Source organism: Triticum urartu, chromosome 2A (assembly GCF_056163025.1).
Source record: "Triticum urartu cultivar PI428250 chromosome 2A, HENAU_Tu73, whole genome shotgun sequence".
NCBI classification, from domain to species: Eukaryota; Viridiplantae; Streptophyta; class Magnoliopsida; order Poales; family Poaceae; genus Triticum; species Triticum urartu.
The window spans coordinates 731,177,460-731,198,389 of NC_141874.1; the positions used below are offsets into that span (position 1 = coordinate 731,177,460).

Sequence of the window (20,930 nt, forward strand, 5' to 3'; positions counted from 1 at the left end):
GACTATTTTAAATGTTTTTATTATGTAATAATTCAAATGTATCACCCATGGAATTTATACAATTATTTATGTCACAGTTAAACTTTTACAAAACTTGACTTCCTCGCAGTGCACATGTTGAATGATATGTTGTTTTTACGCGGAGATATGTTGTGTTATAAAGTTGCTGATCCTACAAAGGTATTCATACATGCCATCCTAGCCACCCAGATTAACATTTTAGGTTTGTACAACACCATGTTGCAAAAAAGTAAATGTGTTTCTTAAAAATACAACATTTCATTCACATGCGATGGATGGTGGATGATCATTCAATGAGATATTATTGAGAGCATTAAAGAGAAGACAAATGATTAACTTAATATGGAAATTTGACCTTTACACCTTATGTATTGTGTTGGAGCAATAGTAATTGTTCTCAGAGAAACAATAAAATGCGAAATTGCTTTTCTAAGCTCGAGCACACATGAGCTCGAGTGGACAGTAAAATAAAAAAAATCAGAATTTTCATTTGCATCAAACATTGACAAATGTTTTATTTGCTTTCAAAGTGTCATTATGGAATGACATTCATGGAAAACATGGCCAGAAAAAAAATCAATGCTCAAATTTTTTGTCAATGTTTGGTACAAAATATCAGATTTGTTATTTTGTACTATTATTTTACTGTTCATCTGAGATCACATGAGTTCGAGCTCAGTTTAGCCACCTCTAATAAAATGTGCATATTTTCACATCAGGAATATGTACACCGTTCAAAGATGCTAAAGTTTCATTACTCATAATTCGTCACCGTGAAAATTATCCTCTCCAACGTATGGAAATATTTCCTTGTCCAGAATATTTCACTTTTAAATCTTTTGCACATTCCAAAGTTAAAAAATCTTTTTCATAGTTGAAACATTTGTGCCTTTGTTATACCGTCACCAATAATAAGAAAAGGCACAATTAAGTTTTTTTTATGTCCAAATCAAATAGTTATAAAAATTTCAAATGGTATGAAGCAAGTTTTAAAATTACACGAACATTCTGTTACATTGTATACATTTTAAAAAATTATTTAGGAACATATTTTGTGAAATACGTGAACATTATTTTTGAAATGTGACGACCATTTCTTTGAATGGTAAGAAATATTTTTTAAATTACATGAATGCTTTTTACAGTGTATAAACACTTTTTATAAATGTAAATAACATTTCTTTTCATTGCATGCATATTTTTAAAATGTGAAAAATATTTTATTTTGAATGCTATCCACATTTCTGAAAGTTTTTTTCTTGAATACGTACGAGTGTATGTATCATATATTGAAGAAGAGAAGGGGAAAGAAGCCCCGTCCACGGTTTACATACGCGTTTTACAGAAGTAAACGCACTCCACCAGAAAAATACATGGACTACTCACTAGCTGCCCACACCCCTATCCCGGCCGCCAAGGGCTCGAAATCACTATGGATGATCCCAGCCTTCGTCCACATCGTGCACTCGGAGGCTATTTTCCGTAGGAGTACCTGCACGTCCGGTGTCATCCCCTCAAACACTATCGAATTCCTATGTTTCCACAACTCTCACATGACCAAAAGGTGTAGTGCACGTAGAGATTTGGCGTGTCTTCCGGCTAATGCAGGCCTCGTAGTCCAAGCCAGTAGGTCCTCCTCCGCCGTTGGAGCATCTCCAATTGTGCCCAAAGACTGGCATATCCTGGCCCAGACCTCTCTAGCGAACACGCACTGGATCAATAGGTGGTTGATGTTTTCATCACCTTGATCACAAAACGGGCAGTGGGCATGGTGTGGAAGACCCCTCCTCGCGAGTCTATCCGAGGTCCACACCCGATCTCGAAGGGCCAACCATGCAAAGAAGCGACATCATAGGGGTGCATGCGATGACCATAGGCCTGTCGTGGGAGAAACCTGAAGTGTTGCGAATTTCGGCCAATAGGCCGAGCGTGCCGAGAAAGCCATGTCCTTCTCCCATGACCATGTCAATTTGGTGTGTGGTCGTCTAGTCTCACGTCCTCCACCTGAGGCCACAACCTGAGGAACTAGGTCTGCGCGTTTCCGTCCATGTCAGGCCCGATGCCCCTGGCCCAAGTGGCCTCCGCTAGGGCCCCGGCAACAGTTTGTGATTCCTTCGTTCGTTTGGGTATTCTCTCATACACAGATGGAGCAAGCTCCTGTATGCGGTAGCCGCACAGCCACCGATCCTTCCAGAAGAGAGCGGTGCGTCCATCGCCGATCACCATCCTCGTAGCCGCCCGAAAGAGCCATCTGGCCTCCTCGGGGATGTTTAACTTGAATTCCACCCATGGCCTAGACTGATCCACTCGTTGTAGCCATAGCCACTTAGTCTGTAGGCCAACATTCATCCACCTTAGATTGAGCACTCCAATCCCTCCTGCCCACTTCGGCCGACTCAGCGATTCCCATGCCGCAACACATTTGCTGCCACCAGCGTCTTCCTTTCCACACCATAGGAAGCCCCTGCATATTTTGATCATCGCCTTGATAGTCTTCGGCGGCAATCCCATACCGAGCATAGAGTGCACCGGGATAGCGCTCAGAACTGATTGGACCAGAAACATGCGGCTGCTCTTGGGCAGAGTCGCGGCCTTCTAGGTAGGCAGGTGCGCCGCCATTTGGTCGACCAACTCCTGAAAGTGCGCAGTTGTTTGCTTCCTTAACGAAAGCGGGAGTCCGAGGTACCGGCAAGGGAAAACGCCACATATACAGCCCAGCAGCCCAGTCACCAGCTGCATATGATCCTGCGTGCACCGAATTGGCAGGGCTGAGCTTTTCTGTAGGTTTATCTGTAGGCCTGACGCGTGACCAAACAGGTCCAGCACGGCGACGCAAGCCCTCAGGTCCCTCTCTGTTGGTTTTAAGAATACCTTGACATCGTCAGCGTACATGGATACTCGCTGCTACTGCCCTGTCCTGGCCAGTGGGGTGAGGAGTCCGGTCGTGGCCGCACACTCGAACAGGTGATACAGTGGTTCCATGCAGAGAATGAATAGCATGGGGAGAGAGGGATGCCTTGTCTCAGGCCCTGGCAATTGAAGATTGTGTCCCCTGCTATTCTGTTGATGACGATTCTGGTAGTCGAGGTTGCCAATAGTCCACAGATCCAGGAGAGCCATTTTGGCCCAAAACCCAGCGTCAAAAGTACCTCCACCAAAAACGGCCATTGAACAGTATAGAAAGCCTTCGAGATGTCCAATTTGAAGAGGACCGTTGGATCCTTTAGTGCATGTAGTCTGCGTGTCGTGCCTTGAACGAGCATGAAGTTGTTGTGTAGAGTGCGGCCCCGGACAAAAGCAATTTGGTGGTTGCTGACCAGATGTGGGAGATCATCAGCAAGCCGCATGGCAAGTATCTTGTCAAAGATCTTGATTGCACCATGGTTGAGGCTCACCGGTCTGAAATCACGAATGTCCACCGCCCTGGTTTTCTTTTGTAGCAACATGACCGTGGCCCTGTTTATTGCATGTAGCCCATGTATATCTCCACCATGGAACTCGTGCAGGGCCCTCATGAAATCCTCCCTGATGATATACCAGCAGACAGCGTAGAAACGCCCTGTGAATCCGTCTGGCCCTGGCGCCTTATCCAGGGGCATATTCCTGATCACCCGTTCCACCTCTTGCTCTGAGAACGGCTCCTCCAGGTGTGCCAAGTCTCGAACTGGCAGCTGGAGCAACTCCATGTTTAGGGCTTGTGTCCGTTCGGTGGCCGGTCCAAGTAGCTTCGTGTAGTACGCGTCCACCACATTGAAATACTTTCCTGTCCCGTGCGCACCTTCCCCTCTGAGGCGATGGAAAGGATCACGTTTTTCCTTTGCCTGTGGCTTGCATGGCGGTGGAACAAGGCCGTATTGGCTTCCCCTTCTTTAAGTTGGAGTATCCGGGGTCGCTGCCTCGCAATTGTGCGCTCTAACGAGCATAAGCCAAGGAGCTTCTTCTTGAGGATGCTGCGTAGGCCCCGCTCCTGATCTGCCTCGAGTCCATTGAAAAGTTGCAAGAACATATTGTATAAATATATTTTGAGGTAATATCACTGGTGGTGTCGAAACTTGCCACGGATGTTCAGTTTGGTGCCTCAACTTGTAAAATACATGTAATGCGTGCTAAAACTTGGCACTTTGATTCAAATACGATGCCAAACACGTTTGTCTACGGCTGCGCTGCTGATTCGGCTTGACAGCGTGGCGTGGGACCCCTTGTCAGCCACTCAAGAGGCTGTGCCCGCACCGCCGCTGGCCTTTTTCCACAAAACCCCTTGGACTATTTTTTTCTCTCAGAAAAATCCCTGGCTCGGCGGGACAGGGCACATAACGATTCGCTCCCAAATCCTGGTCGACCTCGAGCGCTCATCCTCCTCCTCTGTCTCTGGCGGCATTGATCGTGGGAAGGCGCCGCCCCCGTGGATCGTGGCGACCGCATTGATCGTCCGCCACGAGTATGGCGGAGCCCCGCCTGCGTGCTCCAGGCGATGCCGCCCCTACTTACGGTGATTGCCACCTCGTCTTTCTTAACCCAGCTTTCCCCTGTTTGCGGTAGGGTTAAGGTTGATTTCGTGTTTTGTTAAAAGCCTGCGATTTGTAAGTTTCTGGTGTGCGCTGATGTTCGGTAGATGATTATGAGTTAAAAACCCTATGCGCAATGACCCACAGCTATCCCCTGTTTCTTGCTTCAAACTAGAGGGTTTGGTCGGGTTTGAAAGGCTTGTTTTTTGGCTAATTCTGGTGAGGAAAAATTCTGAAGTGAGGGCATATGAACATTACTTAAGACTAGTTTGTGTTAGAAGGATTAGGTTTTCTGAAAAAGATAGTACGTTTACTGAAATTTTGGACAGTGGGTTCTCTGAATATTTGGACAGTAACTTTATCTGAATCTTTCGACAGTATGTTAACTGAACATGTGGACAGTACTTGAACTGAATTTTAGAACAGATGCAGGTCAGCAGTGTTGGATAGTTTTTGAAATGAAATTATTGAAATTGCCATTTACAGCTGAACTAAATTTAACGAATGAAGTAGGAGAACACGTACAAGTTTGTACTGCTGTGTACTGAATTTAGTCAATTTATTTTGAACTCTACTGAAACTGAATTTTTTTTAGTCAAGGTTGTACTGCTGAACTAAATTGAATGAATGTAGTAGGAGAACACATACAAGTTTACGAATGAAATTATTTTGGAACTCCACTCAAACTGAATTTAGTTAGAGTGAGCTATTTGTACTGCTGTGTACTGAACTTAATCAATTTTCCTAGTCGCATTGAGACATAACAGAATGTATTGTTGTTAACTTAAATTTTCTAACTGCTCCTCAACTGAATGTTAATTGTAGATGCTTTTGATGGACTTTTCTCAGTTGAGATACATCACAAAGGTTTCTTTTGTGGAACCGACAGCAACAACACTTACATGGACTTTGAAGTTGCATGGTTTGACAACTGTGACAGTGATACATGGTCCTTGTTATGGATTGATGACTTTTTGCAGCAGCTAGGCTATGACAGAGATAGTGTGAAGCTTGATGTTTTCTGGTGTCAGCCTGGAAAGACATTTGTTGACGGGCTAAAACATTTGACATGTGATGCAGATATCCTTGCAATGATAGCATCAACGACAGAGCACAAGAAATTGTTACTGATTGTAGACCATGGAGAGACACTTGAGAGTGGTCTTAGAGATGATATTTTACTTAATGGGGTTCCTGAACTTCCAAAGGTCATTACTCCAAGAAAAGAAAGCAAGGAAAAAGATGAATATAGCTGTCCTGAGGAGAGAAGTGTGCCAAATAAGAGGAGGCCTAGGAGGTTATTTGGGGAAGGTTCATCCTCAGGTTGTGCTGATGAAGAATTGGAGGAAGAAGATGGAGTAAATGCAGCTGATTCAGAGACGGATGAGGATTTCTATGACAGTGACTATGACATAGAAGATGGGGATGATGATCTCTTTGTAAAAAATGTTGACAAAGAAGTGGATGATCATAGAGAGAAGGACACAACTTGTGACTACGAAGCAGAGTTAGCAGAGGATGCTCTAGATGATTCACACTTGCACTTGTCCAATGAACAGAGGGAGAAGTTGAAGTACCACTTCAAGGGATTTAATCGAGAAACTGATTTGAATAACCCTATTTTCAAACTTGGACAGGTTTTTGGTAATGTGCAAGAGCTGAGACATGCTATTACATCTTATAGCATTAGAAACAGAGTTCAAGTGAAGAAGACAAGGAACACATCCAGAACAATTGTAGCTATGTGCAGTGGTGATTGCCCATGGTTTCTCATGGCAAGCAAGGACAACAGAACATCTAGTTTTGTTATTAAAAAGTACTGTGATGAGCACACTTGTAGTAAATCCTAGAATCTCAAGGGATTGAAAGCTCCTTTTCTCACCAGAAAATTCAGAGATGATTTCAGGGACAATGAGAAGATGCCCTTGAAGAAATTTTCAGAGAAGGTGCAAACAGAGTACAACCTCATACCAACCAGGAGCAAATTGGGAAGAGCTAGAAGAGCATCAGTGAAGGAGATAAGGGGGGAGGATGATAACCAGTACAGTTGTGGGATTATGGAGAGGAGTTAAGGAAAAGCAATCCCGGTAGCAAGTTTTTCCTATGTACAAAGGAGATAGAAGATGAGAAGACAAAAGAGATAAAAGAGCACTTCTCCACATTGTATTGGTCACTGGATGCATGCAAAAGAGGATGGCTTAGTGGTTGTCGGCCAATACTTTTTATTGACGGATGTCACATAAAGACCAGATACAAAGGAAATTTACTCACGGCTGTAGGTATTGACCCAAATGATTGTATCTTCCCCATAGCATTTGGCCTTGTTGAAGTGGAGTCAACTAGCAGTTGGGAGTGGTTTCTGGCAAGCCTAAAGGATGACCTCAACATATGTAACACCTCTCCGTACACAATTATGAGTGACAAGCAAAAGGTATTTCATCATCAAAGTAAATTTGTAGTTTCACCATGACTTGTTGTATGTGAAATTGACTTTCATTATGAAATGTACTTATGACATTGTGTTGCATGAAATATATGTTTGTAAGTGAAAATTTCTTGCTTTATCATATATGTATGTGACATTGGGTTGCTTACTTTATTATGTGAAATTGCAGGGTCTCATAAAAGCTGTGGCAAAGATATGGCCTGATGCCGAACATAGATTTTGTGTCAGGCATATGTATCAGAATTTCCACAAGCTTCACAAAGGTGAGCAACTGAAGAACAATTTGTGGGCAATTGCCAGGGCTACAAACAACCCTACATACACTAGAGCAATGCAAAATATGGAACAAGACAACATTGATGCATACAAATGGTGTGAGAAATGGCCACCAAGAACCTGGATTAAAGCATTTTTCAACCCATTTCCAAAGTGTGACATTCTACTAAATAACATGTCTGAAGTTTTCAATAGGTAACTTGTGAAAATAGGTTAATTCTCATTTGTGCATACATTGTCATTTGTGTTAACATTCTCCTGTGTGTGCTAACATTTTTGTCTCTTCAATTTCATAGTTGGATATTGGAATCTAGAGAACTACCAATTAAGTCCATGTTGGACAGCATCACTGACAAGATCACAACTAGGATGTACAACAAGCAGAAGGAGGTGGCCACTGATAGAAAATGGGGTAAAAGATTGTGCCCAAAAATACAGAAGAAGCTTGACAAATTTATTGAATGGGCTGCTTTTTGCATGGTTCAAGGGGCTGGTCAGAAGGTTTTCAAGGTGTTGTCAATGAACCATTCATATATTGTTGATTTGAACTGTGAGAGTTGTGACTGCAAAAGATGGGAGCTGTCTGGGATTCCATGTCATCATGCCATAGCTTGTGCTAGAGAGGAGAGGATAGATCCTGAGCCTGGTGCATGAATGCTACTCTGTAGCTACTTACAAAAAAGCTTATAGTTTCAATATCAAGCCGATGAGGGACCAAGAGCATTGGACAAAGATGGAAGGAGTGGATGTGTACCCACCTGTGTACACCAAGGTGATGGGAAGACCAAGGAGAAATAGAAAGAAAGATCCAGAAGAGAAGCTTGACAAGGAAGGGGGCAAGAAACTGACTAAACATGGTGTAAGCATGCACTATTCTATTTGTGGAGCAGCAAATCACAACAAGAAAGGTCATCAGAAGTGGGCAGAAACAAATAGAGAGGCACCAGTAGCTACAGATGATGATTCAGAAGAGGAGTTTGATGATCCATCCATAATTTCAGTAAGTTAAATATGTCCTTCTTCATATTGTGACAGGAGTTTATCAATTATGCAAGTGCGATTTGTTATATTTGCAGAACATCATGCCACACACAATTCATCCATCTATGGATCCAACTCAAACACCAGGATCAATGGTTTACCTCATGCAGCAAATGGTAAACTTTAGAACCTGTTATTTTTATATTTGAGGCCTCTTTATATTTAACTCTACTCTCAAACATTGTTTGCAATATACAGGAGAGGATGTCATATCAACCAGTCATGGACCATGGTCCTCTTCCTGAATCTTCATTTGTCGCACAAGCTAGAGCTAGCATTCCTCCACCAAGAGTGACAACTGCTATGGCTACTGGAAGAGTTAGGAGGAGGGGTGTTACTGAAGATATTCCAGAGGATGTTCCTCAATTCAGCCACCAAACAAGTGATAATGCAAGAGGCAGGAAGAGGCAGGCTAAAGGAGGTGGTAGAGGAAATGCTACAGGAAGTGGTACGGGAAACGCTTCACGAGGTGGTAGGGGAAATGCTACAGGAGGTGTGATTTTTGTTGAAATCTACATGTCACCGTGCATGAAATTATTGTCATTTGTTATCAATTTTCATTCTCCAAATTGGCACGCTTGCAGGAAGTGGAAGGACAAGAGGAGAAGGTGCAAGAGGAGGAACTGGAAGAGGAAATGGTGGAAGAGGAACTCTATATGACAGTGGAGGAAGGACTGGACCAGGGGCTGGATATTGGAACTTGATGTTTGGACCTGATTCAGATAGGTCACATGTCGCAGCAGAGGAAGAGCCAATCACACAAAATGCACCACAAGGGGATGAGTGGGATGACGACTTCGTCCACATGTAGATATGCAAACTGATGCAGAAGTTCATGACTAAACTTTATGGAATGCAACTAAGTTCACCAATGAACTTCATTTGTCTGTGTAGAGGCCTCTTTTCATGTAAACATGTAATGCACTTTAAGTATGTTGACATGAATCACATTGGCAGTATCTTTCATTGTTCAAGTGTTTTGTGAATCTGCTTTCAAAATTTATTATTCAAGAGTTATGTGAATCTGCTGTAAAATTAATTATTCAAGTGTTATCTAAATCTGCCGCCGAATTGCAATTTTGCTATCAAATTGACTGTAAAGTTTCTGATGTTGTCAAAGTTCAGTCTATCAACAGTAAGTGATGTCGGGGTACGACGCAAGCATCATGGCTGCTCAGGCCGAAGAGGTACGCCACGCAGCTCAGCAGGAGGCCGCTGCTAGAGCCGTTCGGAGGGCCGCAAGCAGCAGGCATTGGCCGACCTCGAGACGATCGATATTTCTTTCGATGATGAGCAGTACCCCTGTCCGTTTGGTTAGCTTGTGTTAATGCAGTCCTATAATATTCTGTACTAGTCCAGTTCACAAAAGCTAGTACATTTCTGAAAGTGCATCTACTGTACCGAATTCATCATAATGCAGGCTCACTTTCAGTCATTGCAATACAGGAAATGTCAGATAAAACATGTAAAATTCAGAAGCTTCATTGTATTGCCATTTTCATTCAGTACACATACAAAGTAGCTACTACAGCACACTGAGTTCACCAAAAGAAGAGCTTCAACATTGCTCATTCATGCATCAGGACCTCCCAGCCATTGCAAACATGATTGCAACTAAACCAAAGACTCTGCTCCAGGACCTCTTTCTCCTTTAGACTCTGCTCCAGGACCTCTTTCTTGCAAGCAAGGTGTGATCTACCTCGTGCCGCGGCATGCACCCACCACATCTGGCATCTCATGGTCCTGTGTTTGAATCGTGCAAATCATCTAAAATACCAATCTTTGATGAACTACAGAACCAGAGAGGGGAGATGGATTTAGTACCCGACTTTTTGCGCCAATAGACGACAGACGTAATCTTTGCCCATGGCTCCCCGTCGTCCTCCATCTTCACCCCGTCGTCGACCATCCACGGAGTGCCAGATCCTCCCATCTAAACAGTGAGACACGGGTGGGAGAGTGTGTAATATAGGGATTGGATAGGGGAAAAGAAGAGGATGCGGCGTCAGCTCACCTGAGCTCCAGAGGCTTGCCGCCGTGATGCAAGGATACGGCCTCGCCGCCGACCGTGAGCGATATTGCCTCGCCCTGCCGCTGCAGTGAATGGGGAACGAGGGTTAGGGATTTGGTCGACCGGGATTTGGGAGCGAATCGTTATGTGGCCTGTCCCGCCGAGCCAGGGATTTTTCTGAGAGAAAAAAATAGTCCAAGGGGTTTTGTGGAAAAAGTCCAGCGGCGCGGGCACAGCCTCTCGAGTGGCTGACAGGGGGTCCCACGCCACGCTGTCAAGCCGAATCAGCAGCGCAGCCGTAGACAAACGTGTTTGGCACCGTATTTGAACCAAAGTGTCAAGTTTTAGCACGCATTACATGTATTTTACAAGTTGAGATATCAAACTGAACATTCGTGGCAAGTTTCGACACCACCAGTGATATTACCTCATATATTCTTATGTGCGGTGAACATTTTTTTGAATTCAAAAAAAATATATTAATTGATCAAATTCAAAAAAGTTGTGTCGTGCTGGGGTTCGCGCAGGCTGGGCCGCTATGCAGCTGCCCCGTGCTAGCCGTCGTGCATGCGCGGCGGGCGTGCTGAGTCACGTTGGTGCCGGCGTGCTGAGTCACGTTGGTGCCGCAGTTCAGCCGTCGTGCGCGAGCGCCGCGTGCAGCCGGCTGCTGTGCCCGCCGCACCGCGCTCGTGCCAGAGCACGACATGGCTGCCACGCCTGGGCCGCCTCGGAGCAAGCATGCGTGATGGCCGTTGTGCTTGCATGCTAGCTAGCGAGCCGCTGGTCGCCGCTGCTCTATGTGCTTCCGACGGGATGGCGAGCCGCTGAGTGCACTGGATGGCTGGCCGCCGCCGCGTGGTTGTAGCCGCGCTGGCTGGCTAACCGTGTGAGCTGCAATGTCTTCTTGAGGGGATGTTGTTATTGTGTGTGCTCTCAACTTGCCCCGACAGTGTCGCACACAGAGTATTCGATGTTCGCATGTAGAAACAAAAGTGGAGGTTCAAAGTAGGGGGTGTGGTTATTTTGCAGGAAAAATAAGGGGTCAAAACGGATGCGTTCGGGCGTATCCGTGGATGTTTGAGGGGTCAAATTAATTAGATGCCATTGTAAATGCTCGAAGTTGTTACTCCATCCTCAAATGTGGTGGTTTTGCGTAAATACCTCCCGTCTGGTCGTTGTGAATAAGCAGTGGAATTTGGTCTTTAATGTGAAGAAACTCTATAGTTTTTTTGCGGGGTAAAAAAGAGTTTCATTCCATAATGATAGGGTTACAATCACGAGCCACCAAATCCTCACAACACGGAGGAGTCGAATTCAACCATACCACAGTACAAGCCATGGTACGGCTATAAAAAGCGAGTTGATGTGCTACTCTATTTTGATCTCTAGTAATCTTAAGTGAAACAAACTCTCAATTAACCATAAGAGCTTTAATCTCAGCATTTTAGTGACCGTAGGCCGATCTAACCAAAGTGTTTCCTCCAAAAATGGCCAGGGCATGTATAGAATCTGATTGGACAATCGTAGGCTTGTCCGAGTGCTGAATAGCCAAGGCCATACCTTGCATCAACGCATGGATCTCTGCTTCTAAGGCGTCATTACAGTTGAAGATGTATCTGCAGGCAGCAAAGATCAACTTACCACTCTCACTCCCAAGTACCATCCCAGCGGACGCGCACCAGTCATGAACCGAGAAGAAACTCTATAGTTAATTCACATGACTTAAATTCCACAAGCACCAAGAAGAAAACGAAGCTAGACAGAAATGCATTGTACATTTTGCAAAAGCTAATTCAGTTATGCTTATAAATCTTGCCATAGCGATCTATATCTTTTTTCGATTTGGTCTGGTTACAACGGACAAAACAACTTTGTGCCATAAATAAAGAGTCAATTACACCACCGATGCTGAAACTTGGCGAGATAGGTCACTTTAGTGCCTAAACTTGCGGCATACATTGAACTGATGTTACAACTTGACTCGAGCGTGCAAATACAGTGCAAAACTCGTTTAAATACGCATAAAATGCTGACGAGACATATGACAGGATGGCGTGGGGCCCATTGTCAGTGACCGGACGATGTAGACCAAGCTTGTGGCATTTTTTGTTTGCTAAATCACCCTCAATTATTACCTTTTTCGCAGGGAAAAGCTCCTAACGGGTCGTCTCGCACGTTCAGCTAGCCACCCTACATACAAATCCTAATTATAAATAATGTACATATAAATTAAGAAAATTATACAAAAATGTGCTCATATAATTCCAAATTTCCACCTATAAATTTAACAAAAATCCTGAAGGAAATATGCCCTAGAGGCAATAATAAAGTTATTATTTATTTCCTTATATCATGATAAATGTTTATTATTCATGCTAGAATTGTATTAACCGAAAACATAATACATGTGTGAATACATAGACAAACAGAGTGTCACTAGTATGCCTCTACTTGACTAGCTCGTTAATCAAAGATGGTTATGTTTCCTAACCATGGACAAAGAGTTGTTATTTGATTAACGGGATCACATCATTAGTTGAATGATCTGATTGACATGACCCATTCCATTAGCTTAGCACCCGATCGTTTAGTATGTTGCTATCGCTTTCTTCATGACTTATACATGTTCCTATGACTATGAGATTATGCAACTCCCGTTTGCCGGAGGAACACTTTGTGTGCTACCAAACGTCACAACGTAACTGGGTGATTATAAAGGAGCTCTACAGGTGTCTCCAAAGGTACATGTTGGGTTGGCGTATTTCGAGATTAGGATTTGTCACTCCGATTGTCGGAGAGGTATCTCTGGGCCCTCTCGGTAATGCACATCACATAAGCCTTGCAAGCATTGCAACTAATGAGTTAGTTGTGAGATGATGTATTACGGAACGAGTAAAGAGACTTGCCGGTAACGAGATTGAACTAGGTATTGAGATACCGACGATCGAATCTCGGGCAAGTAACATACCGATGACAAAGGGAACAACGTATGTTGTTATGCGGTCTGACCGATAAAGATCTTCGTAGAATATGTAGGAACCAATATGGGCATCCAGGTCCCGCTATTGGTTATTGACCGGAGACGTGTCTCGGTCATGTTTACATTGTTCTCGAACCCGTAGGGTCCGCACGCTTAAGGTTTCGATGACAGTTATATTATGAGTTAATGAGTTTTGATGTACCGAAGGAGTTCGAAGTCTCGGATGAGATCGGGGACATGACGAGGAGTCTCGAAATGGTCGAGACGTAAAGATCGATATATTGGACAACTATATTCGGACATCGGAAAGGTTCCAAGTGATTCGGGTATTTTTCGGAGTACCGAATAGTTACGGGAGAAGCAATGGGCCTTGAAGGGCTTTAGTGGGAAGAGAAGAAAGGGCCAAGGGGCTGCTGCGCCCCCCCTCCCCTCTGGTCCGAATTGGACTAGGGAAAAGGGGGCCGGCCACCTTTCCTTCTCCTCTACTTCCTTCTCCCTTCCTCCTCTCTTGGTGGACTCCTACTAGGACTTGGAGTCCTAGTAGGACTCCACATCCTGGCCGCACCAATTGCCTTGGCCGGCCTCCTCCTCCTCCATCCTTTATATACTGAGGCAAGGGGCACCCCAAGGACACAAGTTGATCTTCGTGATCGTTCCTTAGCCGTGTGCGGTGCCCCCCTCCACCATATTCCACCTCGGTCATATTGTAGCGGTGCTTAGGTGAAGCCCTGCGACGGTAGAACATCAAGATCGTCACCACGCCGTCGTGCTGACGGAACTCCTCCCCGTCGCTTTGCTGGATCGGAGCCCGGGGATCGTCATCGAGCTGAACATGTGCTAGAACTCGGAGGTGACGTAGTTTCGGTGCTTGATCGGTCGGGCCATGGAGACGTACGACTACATCAACCAAATGCTTCCGTTGTCGATCTACAAGGGTACGTAGATCACACTCTCCCCTCTCGTTGCTATGCATCACCATGATCTTGCGTGTGCGTAGGAATTTTTTTGAAATTACTACGAAACCCATCAAATCCATACAGTTACATTGCGAAGAAAAAAGTTCATTTTACTATCTTGAATAAAATGGGTGGTTCACTTTACCCCTAATCTATTTTTTGACTTCTTTTACCCCCCCCCCTCCCAAACAAACCTAAACCAGACAAAACACCCCCAGACTGGTTTTTCTCCACCCGATGCTGATGTGGCAACTAGTCAACGGCGGTTTTGACCTGGGTGGGGCCCCCTTGTCAGGTTCCTCTCACCTCTCTCTCTCTCTTGCTCTTGTTGGGGAACGTAGTAATTTCAAAAAAATTCCTACGCACACGCAAGATCATGGTGATGCATAGCAACGAGAGGGGTGAGTGTGATCTACGTACCCTTGTAGATCGACAACGGAAGCGTTTGGTTGATGTAGTCGTACGTCTCCACGACCCGACCGATCAAGCACCGAAACTACGGCACCTCCGAGTTCTAGCACACGTTCAGCTCGATGACGATCCCCGGACTTCGATCCAGCAAAGTGTCGGGGAAGAGTTTCGTCAGCACGACGGCGTGGTGACGATCTTGATGCACTACCGTCGCAGGGCTTCGCCTAAGCACCGCTACAATATTATCGAGGACTATGGTGGAAGGGGGCACCGCACACGGCTAAGAATATGATCACGTGGATCAACTTGTGTCTCAAGGGGTGCCCTCTGCCCCCGTATATAAAGGATCAAGGGGAGGAGGCCGGCCGACCCTCTATGGAGCGCCAAGGAGGAGTCCTCCTCCTAGTAGGAGTAGGACTCCTACTAGGAGGGGGAAAGAAGTGGGGAGGGAGAGGGAAAGGGGGGCGCCACCCCCCTCTCCTAGTCCAATTCGGACCAGGGGGGAGGAGGCGCGCGGCCCACCTTTGGCTGCCCCTCTCTCTCTCCACTAAGGCCCATATGGCCCATTACTTCTCCCGGGGGGGTTCCGGTAACCCTCCGGCTCTCCGGTTTTCTCCGAAATCACCCGGAACACTTCCGGTGTCCGAATATAGCCGTCCAATATATCAATCTTTATGTCTCGACCATTTCGAGACTCCTCGTCATGTCCGTGGTCACATCCGGGACTCCGAACTAACTTCGGTACATCAAAACTCATAAACTCATAATATAACTGTCATCGAAACCTTAAGCGTGCGGACCCTACGGGTTCGAGAACAATGTAGACATGACCGAGACACGTCTCCGGTCAATAACCAATAGCGGAACCTGGATGCTCATATTGGCTCCTACATATTCTACGAAGATCTTTATCGGTCAGACCGCATAACAACATACGTTGTTCCCTTTGTCATCGGTATGTTACTTGCCCGAGATTCGATCGTCGGTATCCCATACCTAGTTCAATCTCGTTACCGGCAAGTCTCTTTACTCGTTCCGTAATACATCATCTCACAACTAACTCATTAGTTGCAATGCTTGCAAGGCTTATGTGATGTGTATTACCGAGAGGGCCCAGAGATACCTCTCCGACAATCGGAGTGACAAATCCTAATCTCGAAATACGCCAACCCAACATGTACCTTTGGAGACACCTGTAGAGCACCTTTATAATCACCCATTTACGTTGTGACGTTTGGTAGCACACAAAGTGTTCCTCCGGCAAACGGGAGTTGCATAATCTCATAGTCATAGGAACATGTATAAGTCATGAAGAAAGCAATAGCAACATACTAAACGATCAGGTGCTAAGCTAATGGAATGGGTCATGTCAATCAGATCATTCACCTAATGATGTGATCCCATTAATCAAATAACAACTCTTTGTTCATGGTTACGGAACATAACCATCTTTGATTAACGAGCTAGTCAAGTAGAGGCATACTAGTGACACTCTGTTTGTCTATGTATTCACACATGTATTATGTTTCCGGTTAATACAATTCTAGCATGAATAATAAACATTTATCATGATATAAGGAAATAAATAATAACTTTATTATTGCCTCTAGGGCATATTTCCTTCAGTCTCCCACTTGCACTAGAGTCAATAATCTAGATTACACAGTAATGATTCTAACACCCATGGAGCCTTGGTGTTGATCATGTTTTGCTCGTGGAAGAGGCTTAGTCAACGGGTCTGCAACATTCAGATCCGTATGTATCTTGCAAATCTCTATGTCTCCCACCTAGACTAGATCCCGGATGGAATTGAAGCGTCTCTTGATGTGCTTGGTTCTCTTGTGAAATCTGGATTCCTTTGCCAAGGCAATTGCACCAGTATTGTCACAAAAGATTTTCATTGGACCCGATGCACTAGGTATGACACCTAGATCGGATATGAACTCCTTCATCCAGACTCCTTCATTCGCTGCTTCCGAAGCAGCTATGTACTCCGCTTCACATGTAGATCCCGCTACAACGCTTTGTTTAGAACTGCACCAACTGACAGCTCCACCGTTTAATGTAAACACGTATCCGTTTTGCGATTTAGAATCGTTCGGATCAGTGTCAAAGCTTGCATCAACGTAACCTTTTACGATGAGCTCTTTGTCACCTCCATATATGAGAAACATATCCTTAGTCCTTTTCAGGTATTTCAGGATGTTTTTGACCGCTGTCCAGTGATCCACTCCTAGATCACTTTGGTACCTCCCTGCTAGACTTATAGCAAGGCACACATCAGGTCTAGTACACAGCATTGCATACATGATAGAGCCTATGGCTGAAGCATAGGGAACATCTTTCATTTTCTCTCTATCTTCTGCAGTGGTCGGGAATTGAGTCTTACTCAACTTCACACCTTGTAACACAGGCAAGAACCCTTTCTTTGCTTGATCCATTTTGAACTTCTTCAAAACTTTGTCAAGGTATGTGCTTTGTGAAAGTCCAATTAAGCGTCTTGATCTATCTCTATAGATCTTAATGACTAATATGTAAGCAGCTTCACCGAGGTCTTTCATTGAAAAACTCTTATTCAAGTATCCCTTTATGCTATCCAGAAATTCTATATTATTTCCAATTAGTAATATGTCATCCACATATATTATCAGAAATGCTACAAAGCTCCCACTCACTTTCTTGTAAATACAGGCTTCTCCAAAAGTCTGTATAAAACCAAATGCTTTGATCATACTATCAAAGCGTTTATTCCAACTCCGAGAGGCTTGCACCCGTCCATAAATGGATCGCTGGAGCTTGCACACTTTGTTAGCTCCCTTTGGATCGAAAAAACCTTCTGGTTGTATCATATACAACTCTTCTTCCAGAAATCCATTCAGGAATGCAGTTTTGACATCCAAATTTCATAATCATAAAATGCGGCAATTGCTAACATGATTCGGACAGACTTAAGCATCGCTACGGGTGAGAAGGTCTCATCTTAGTCAATCCCTTGAACTTGCTGAAAACCTTTTGCGACAAGTCGAGCTTTGTAGACAGTAATATTACCGTCAGCGTCAGTCTTCTTCTTGAAGATCCATTTATTCTCAATTGCTTGCCGATCATCGGGAAAGTCAACCAAAGTCCATACTTTGTTCTCATACATGGATCCCATCTCAGATTTCATGGCTTCAAGCCATTTTGCGGAATCTGGGCTCACCATCGCTTCTTCATAGTTTGTAGGTTCATCATGATCTAGTAGCATGACTTCCAGAACAGGATTACCGTACCACTCTGGCACGGATCTCACTCTGGTTGATCTACGAGGTTCAGTAGTATCTTGTTCTGAAGTTTCATGATCATCATCATTAGCTTCCTCACTAACTGGTGTAGGTGTCACTAAAACAGTTTTCTATGAAGCACTACTTTCCAATAAGGGAGCAGGTACAGTTACCTCGTCAAGTTCTACTTTCCTCCCACTCACTTCTTTCGAGAGAAACTCCTTCTCCAGAAAGTTTCCGAACTTAGCAACAAAAGTCTTGCCTTCGGATCTGTGATTGAAGGTGTATCCAATAGTCTCCTTTGGATATCCTATGAAGACACATTTCTCCGATTTGGGTTCGAGCTTATCAGGTTGAAGCTTTTTCACATAAGCATCGCAGCCTCAAACTTTCAGAAACGACAACTTTGGTTTCTTGCCAAACCACAGTTCATAAGGCGTCGTCTCAACGGATTTTGATGGTGCCCTATTTAACGTGAATGCGGCCGTCTCTAGAGCGTATCCCCAAAACGATAGCGGTAAATCAGTAAGAGACATCATAGATCGCACCATATCTAGTAAAGTACGATTACGACATTCGGACACACCATTGCACTGTGGTGTTCCAGGTGGCATGAGTTGCGAAACTATTCCGCATTGTTTCAAATGTACACCAAACTCGTAACTCAAATATTCTCCTCCACGATCAGATCGTAGAAACTTTATCTTCTTGTTACGATGATTTTCAACTTCACTCTGAAACTCTTTGAACTTTTCAAACGTTTCAGACTTATGTTTCATTAAGTAGATATACCCATATCTGCTTAAGTCATATGTGAAGGTGAGAAAATAACGATATCCGCCATGAGCCTCAATATTCATCAGACCACATACATCTGTATGTATGATTTCCAACAAATCTGTTGCTCTCTCCATAGTACCAGAGAACGGTATTTTAGTCATCTTGCCCATGAGGCACGGTTCGCAAGTACCAAGTGATTCATAATCAAGTGGTTCCAAAAGTCCATCAGTATGGAGTTTCTTCATGCGCTTTACACCGATATGACCTAAACGGCAGTGCCACAAATAAGTTGCACTATCATTATCAACTCTGCATCTTTTGGCTTCAACACTATGAATATGTGTGTCACTACTATCGAGATTCAATAAAAATAGACCACTCTTTAAGGGTGCATGACCATAAAAGATATTACTCATATAAATAGAACAACCATTATTCTCAGATTTAAATGAATAACCGTCTCGCATCAAACAAGATCCAGATATAATTTTCATGCTTAACACTGGCACCAAATAACAATTATTTAGGTCTAATATTAATCCCGAAGGTAGATGTAGAGGTAGCGTGCCGACTGCGATCACATCGACTTTGGAACAGTTTCCCACGCGCATCGTCACCTCGTCCTTAGCCAATCTACGCTTAATCCGTAGTCCCTGTTTCAAGTTGCAAATATTAGCAACAGAACCAGTATCAAATACCCAGGTGCTACTGCGAGCATTAGTAAGGTACACATCAATAACATGTATATCACATATACCTTTGTTCACCTTGCCATCCTTCTTATCCGCCAAATACTTGGGGCAGTTCCGCTTCCAGTGACCAGTCTGCTTGCAGTAGAAGCACTCAGTTTCAGGCTTAGGTCCAGGTTTGGGTTTCTTCTCTTGAGTAGCAACTTGCTTGCTGTTCTTTTGAAGTTCCCCTTCTTCTTTCCTTTGCCCTTTTTCTTGAAACTAGTGGTCTTGTTGACCATCAACACTTGATGCTCCTTCTTGATTTCTACCTCCGCAGCTTTCAGCATTGCGAAGAGCTCGGGAATAGTCTTATTCATCCCTTGCATATTATAGTTCATCACGAAGCTCTTGTAGCTTGGTGGCAGTGATTGGAGAATTCTGTCAATGATGCAATCATCTGGAAGATTAACTCCCAATTGAATCAAGTGATTATTATACCCAGACATTTTGAGTATATGCTCACTGACATAACTGTTCTCCTCCATCTTGCAGCTATAGAACTTATTGGAGACTTCATATCTCTTAATCCGGGCATTTGCTTTAAATATTAACTTCAACTCCTGGAACATCTCATATGCTCCATGACGTTCAAAATGTTGTTGAAGTCCCGATTCTAAGCCGTAAAGCATGGCACACTGAACTATCGAGTAGTCATCAGCTTTGCTCTGCCAGACGTTCATAACATCTGGTGTTGCTCCAGCAGTAGGCCTGGCACCCAGCGGTGCTTCCAGGACGTAATTCTTCTGTGCAGCAATGAGGATAATCCTCAAGTTACGGACCCAGTCCGTGTAATTGCTACCATCATCTTTCAACTTTGCTTTCTCAAGGAACGCATTAAAATTTAACGGAACAACAGCACGAGCCATCTATCTACAATCAAGCATAAACAAGTAAGATACTATCAGGTACTAAGTTTCATGATAAATTTAGGTTCAATTAATTTACTTAAAGAACTCCCACTTAGATAGACATCCCTCTAATCCTCTAAGTGATTATGTGATCCAAATCAACCAAACCATGTCCGATCATCACGTGAGATGGAGTAGTTTCATTGGTGAACATCACTATGTTGATCATATCTACTATATGATTCACGCTCGACCTTTCGGTCTCCGTGTTCCGAGGCCATATCTGTATATGCTTGGCTCGTCAAGTATAACCTGAGTATTCCGCGTGTGCAACTGTTTTGCAACCGTTGTATTTGAACGTAGAGCCTATCACACCCGATCATCACGTGGTGTCTCAGCACAAAGAACTTTCGCAATGGTGCATACTCAGGGAGAACACTTCTTGATAATTAGTGAGAGATCATCTTATAATGCTACCGTCAATCAAAGCAAGATAAGATGCATAAAAGATAAACATCACATGCAATCAATATAAGTGATATGATATGGCCATCATCATCTTGTGCTTGTGATCTCCATCTTCGAAGCACCGTCGTGATCACCATCGTCACTGGCGCGACACCTTGATCTCCATCGTAGCATCGTTGTCGTCTCGCCAATCTTA

At 44.1% G+C, this 20,930-nt stretch overlaps 2 protein-coding genes and 1 long non-coding RNA gene across 3 annotated transcripts; 2 read left to right on the forward strand and 1 right to left on the reverse strand.

The window, feature by feature from the left end:
- Positions 1-4,461: 4,461 nt before the first annotated feature.
- On the forward strand, positions 4,462-6,883 carry LOC147987310 (uncharacterized). Its single transcript, XM_087540292.1, has 2 exons — positions 4,462-4,510; positions 5,352-6,883. Exons 1-2 carry the CDS (start codon positions 4,462-4,464, stop codon positions 6,374-6,376), a joined length of 1,074 nt encoding a protein of 357 aa, XP_087396418.1. The 3' UTR covers positions 6,377-6,883.
- Positions 6,884-7,668: 785 nt separating this feature from the next.
- Positions 7,669-9,205, forward strand: LOC125534390 (uncharacterized). The gene is made up of 4 exons (XM_048697639.2): positions 7,669-8,248; positions 8,325-8,405; positions 8,488-8,782; positions 8,874-9,205. Exons 1-4 carry the CDS (start codon positions 7,955-7,957, stop codon positions 9,098-9,100), a joined length of 897 nt encoding a protein of 298 aa, XP_048553596.1. The 5' UTR covers positions 7,669-7,954; the 3' UTR covers positions 9,101-9,205.
- A 541-nt stretch (positions 9,206-9,746) lies between these two features.
- Positions 9,747-10,459, reverse strand: LOC125534391 (uncharacterized). Its single transcript, XR_007294467.2, has 3 exons — positions 10,304-10,459; positions 10,114-10,222; positions 9,747-10,032 (listed from the first exon to the last, which is right to left on the reverse strand). It is a non-coding gene; the product is annotated as an uncharacterized LOC125534391 (long non-coding RNA).
- Between the last annotated feature and the right edge of the window lie 10,471 nt (positions 10,460-20,930).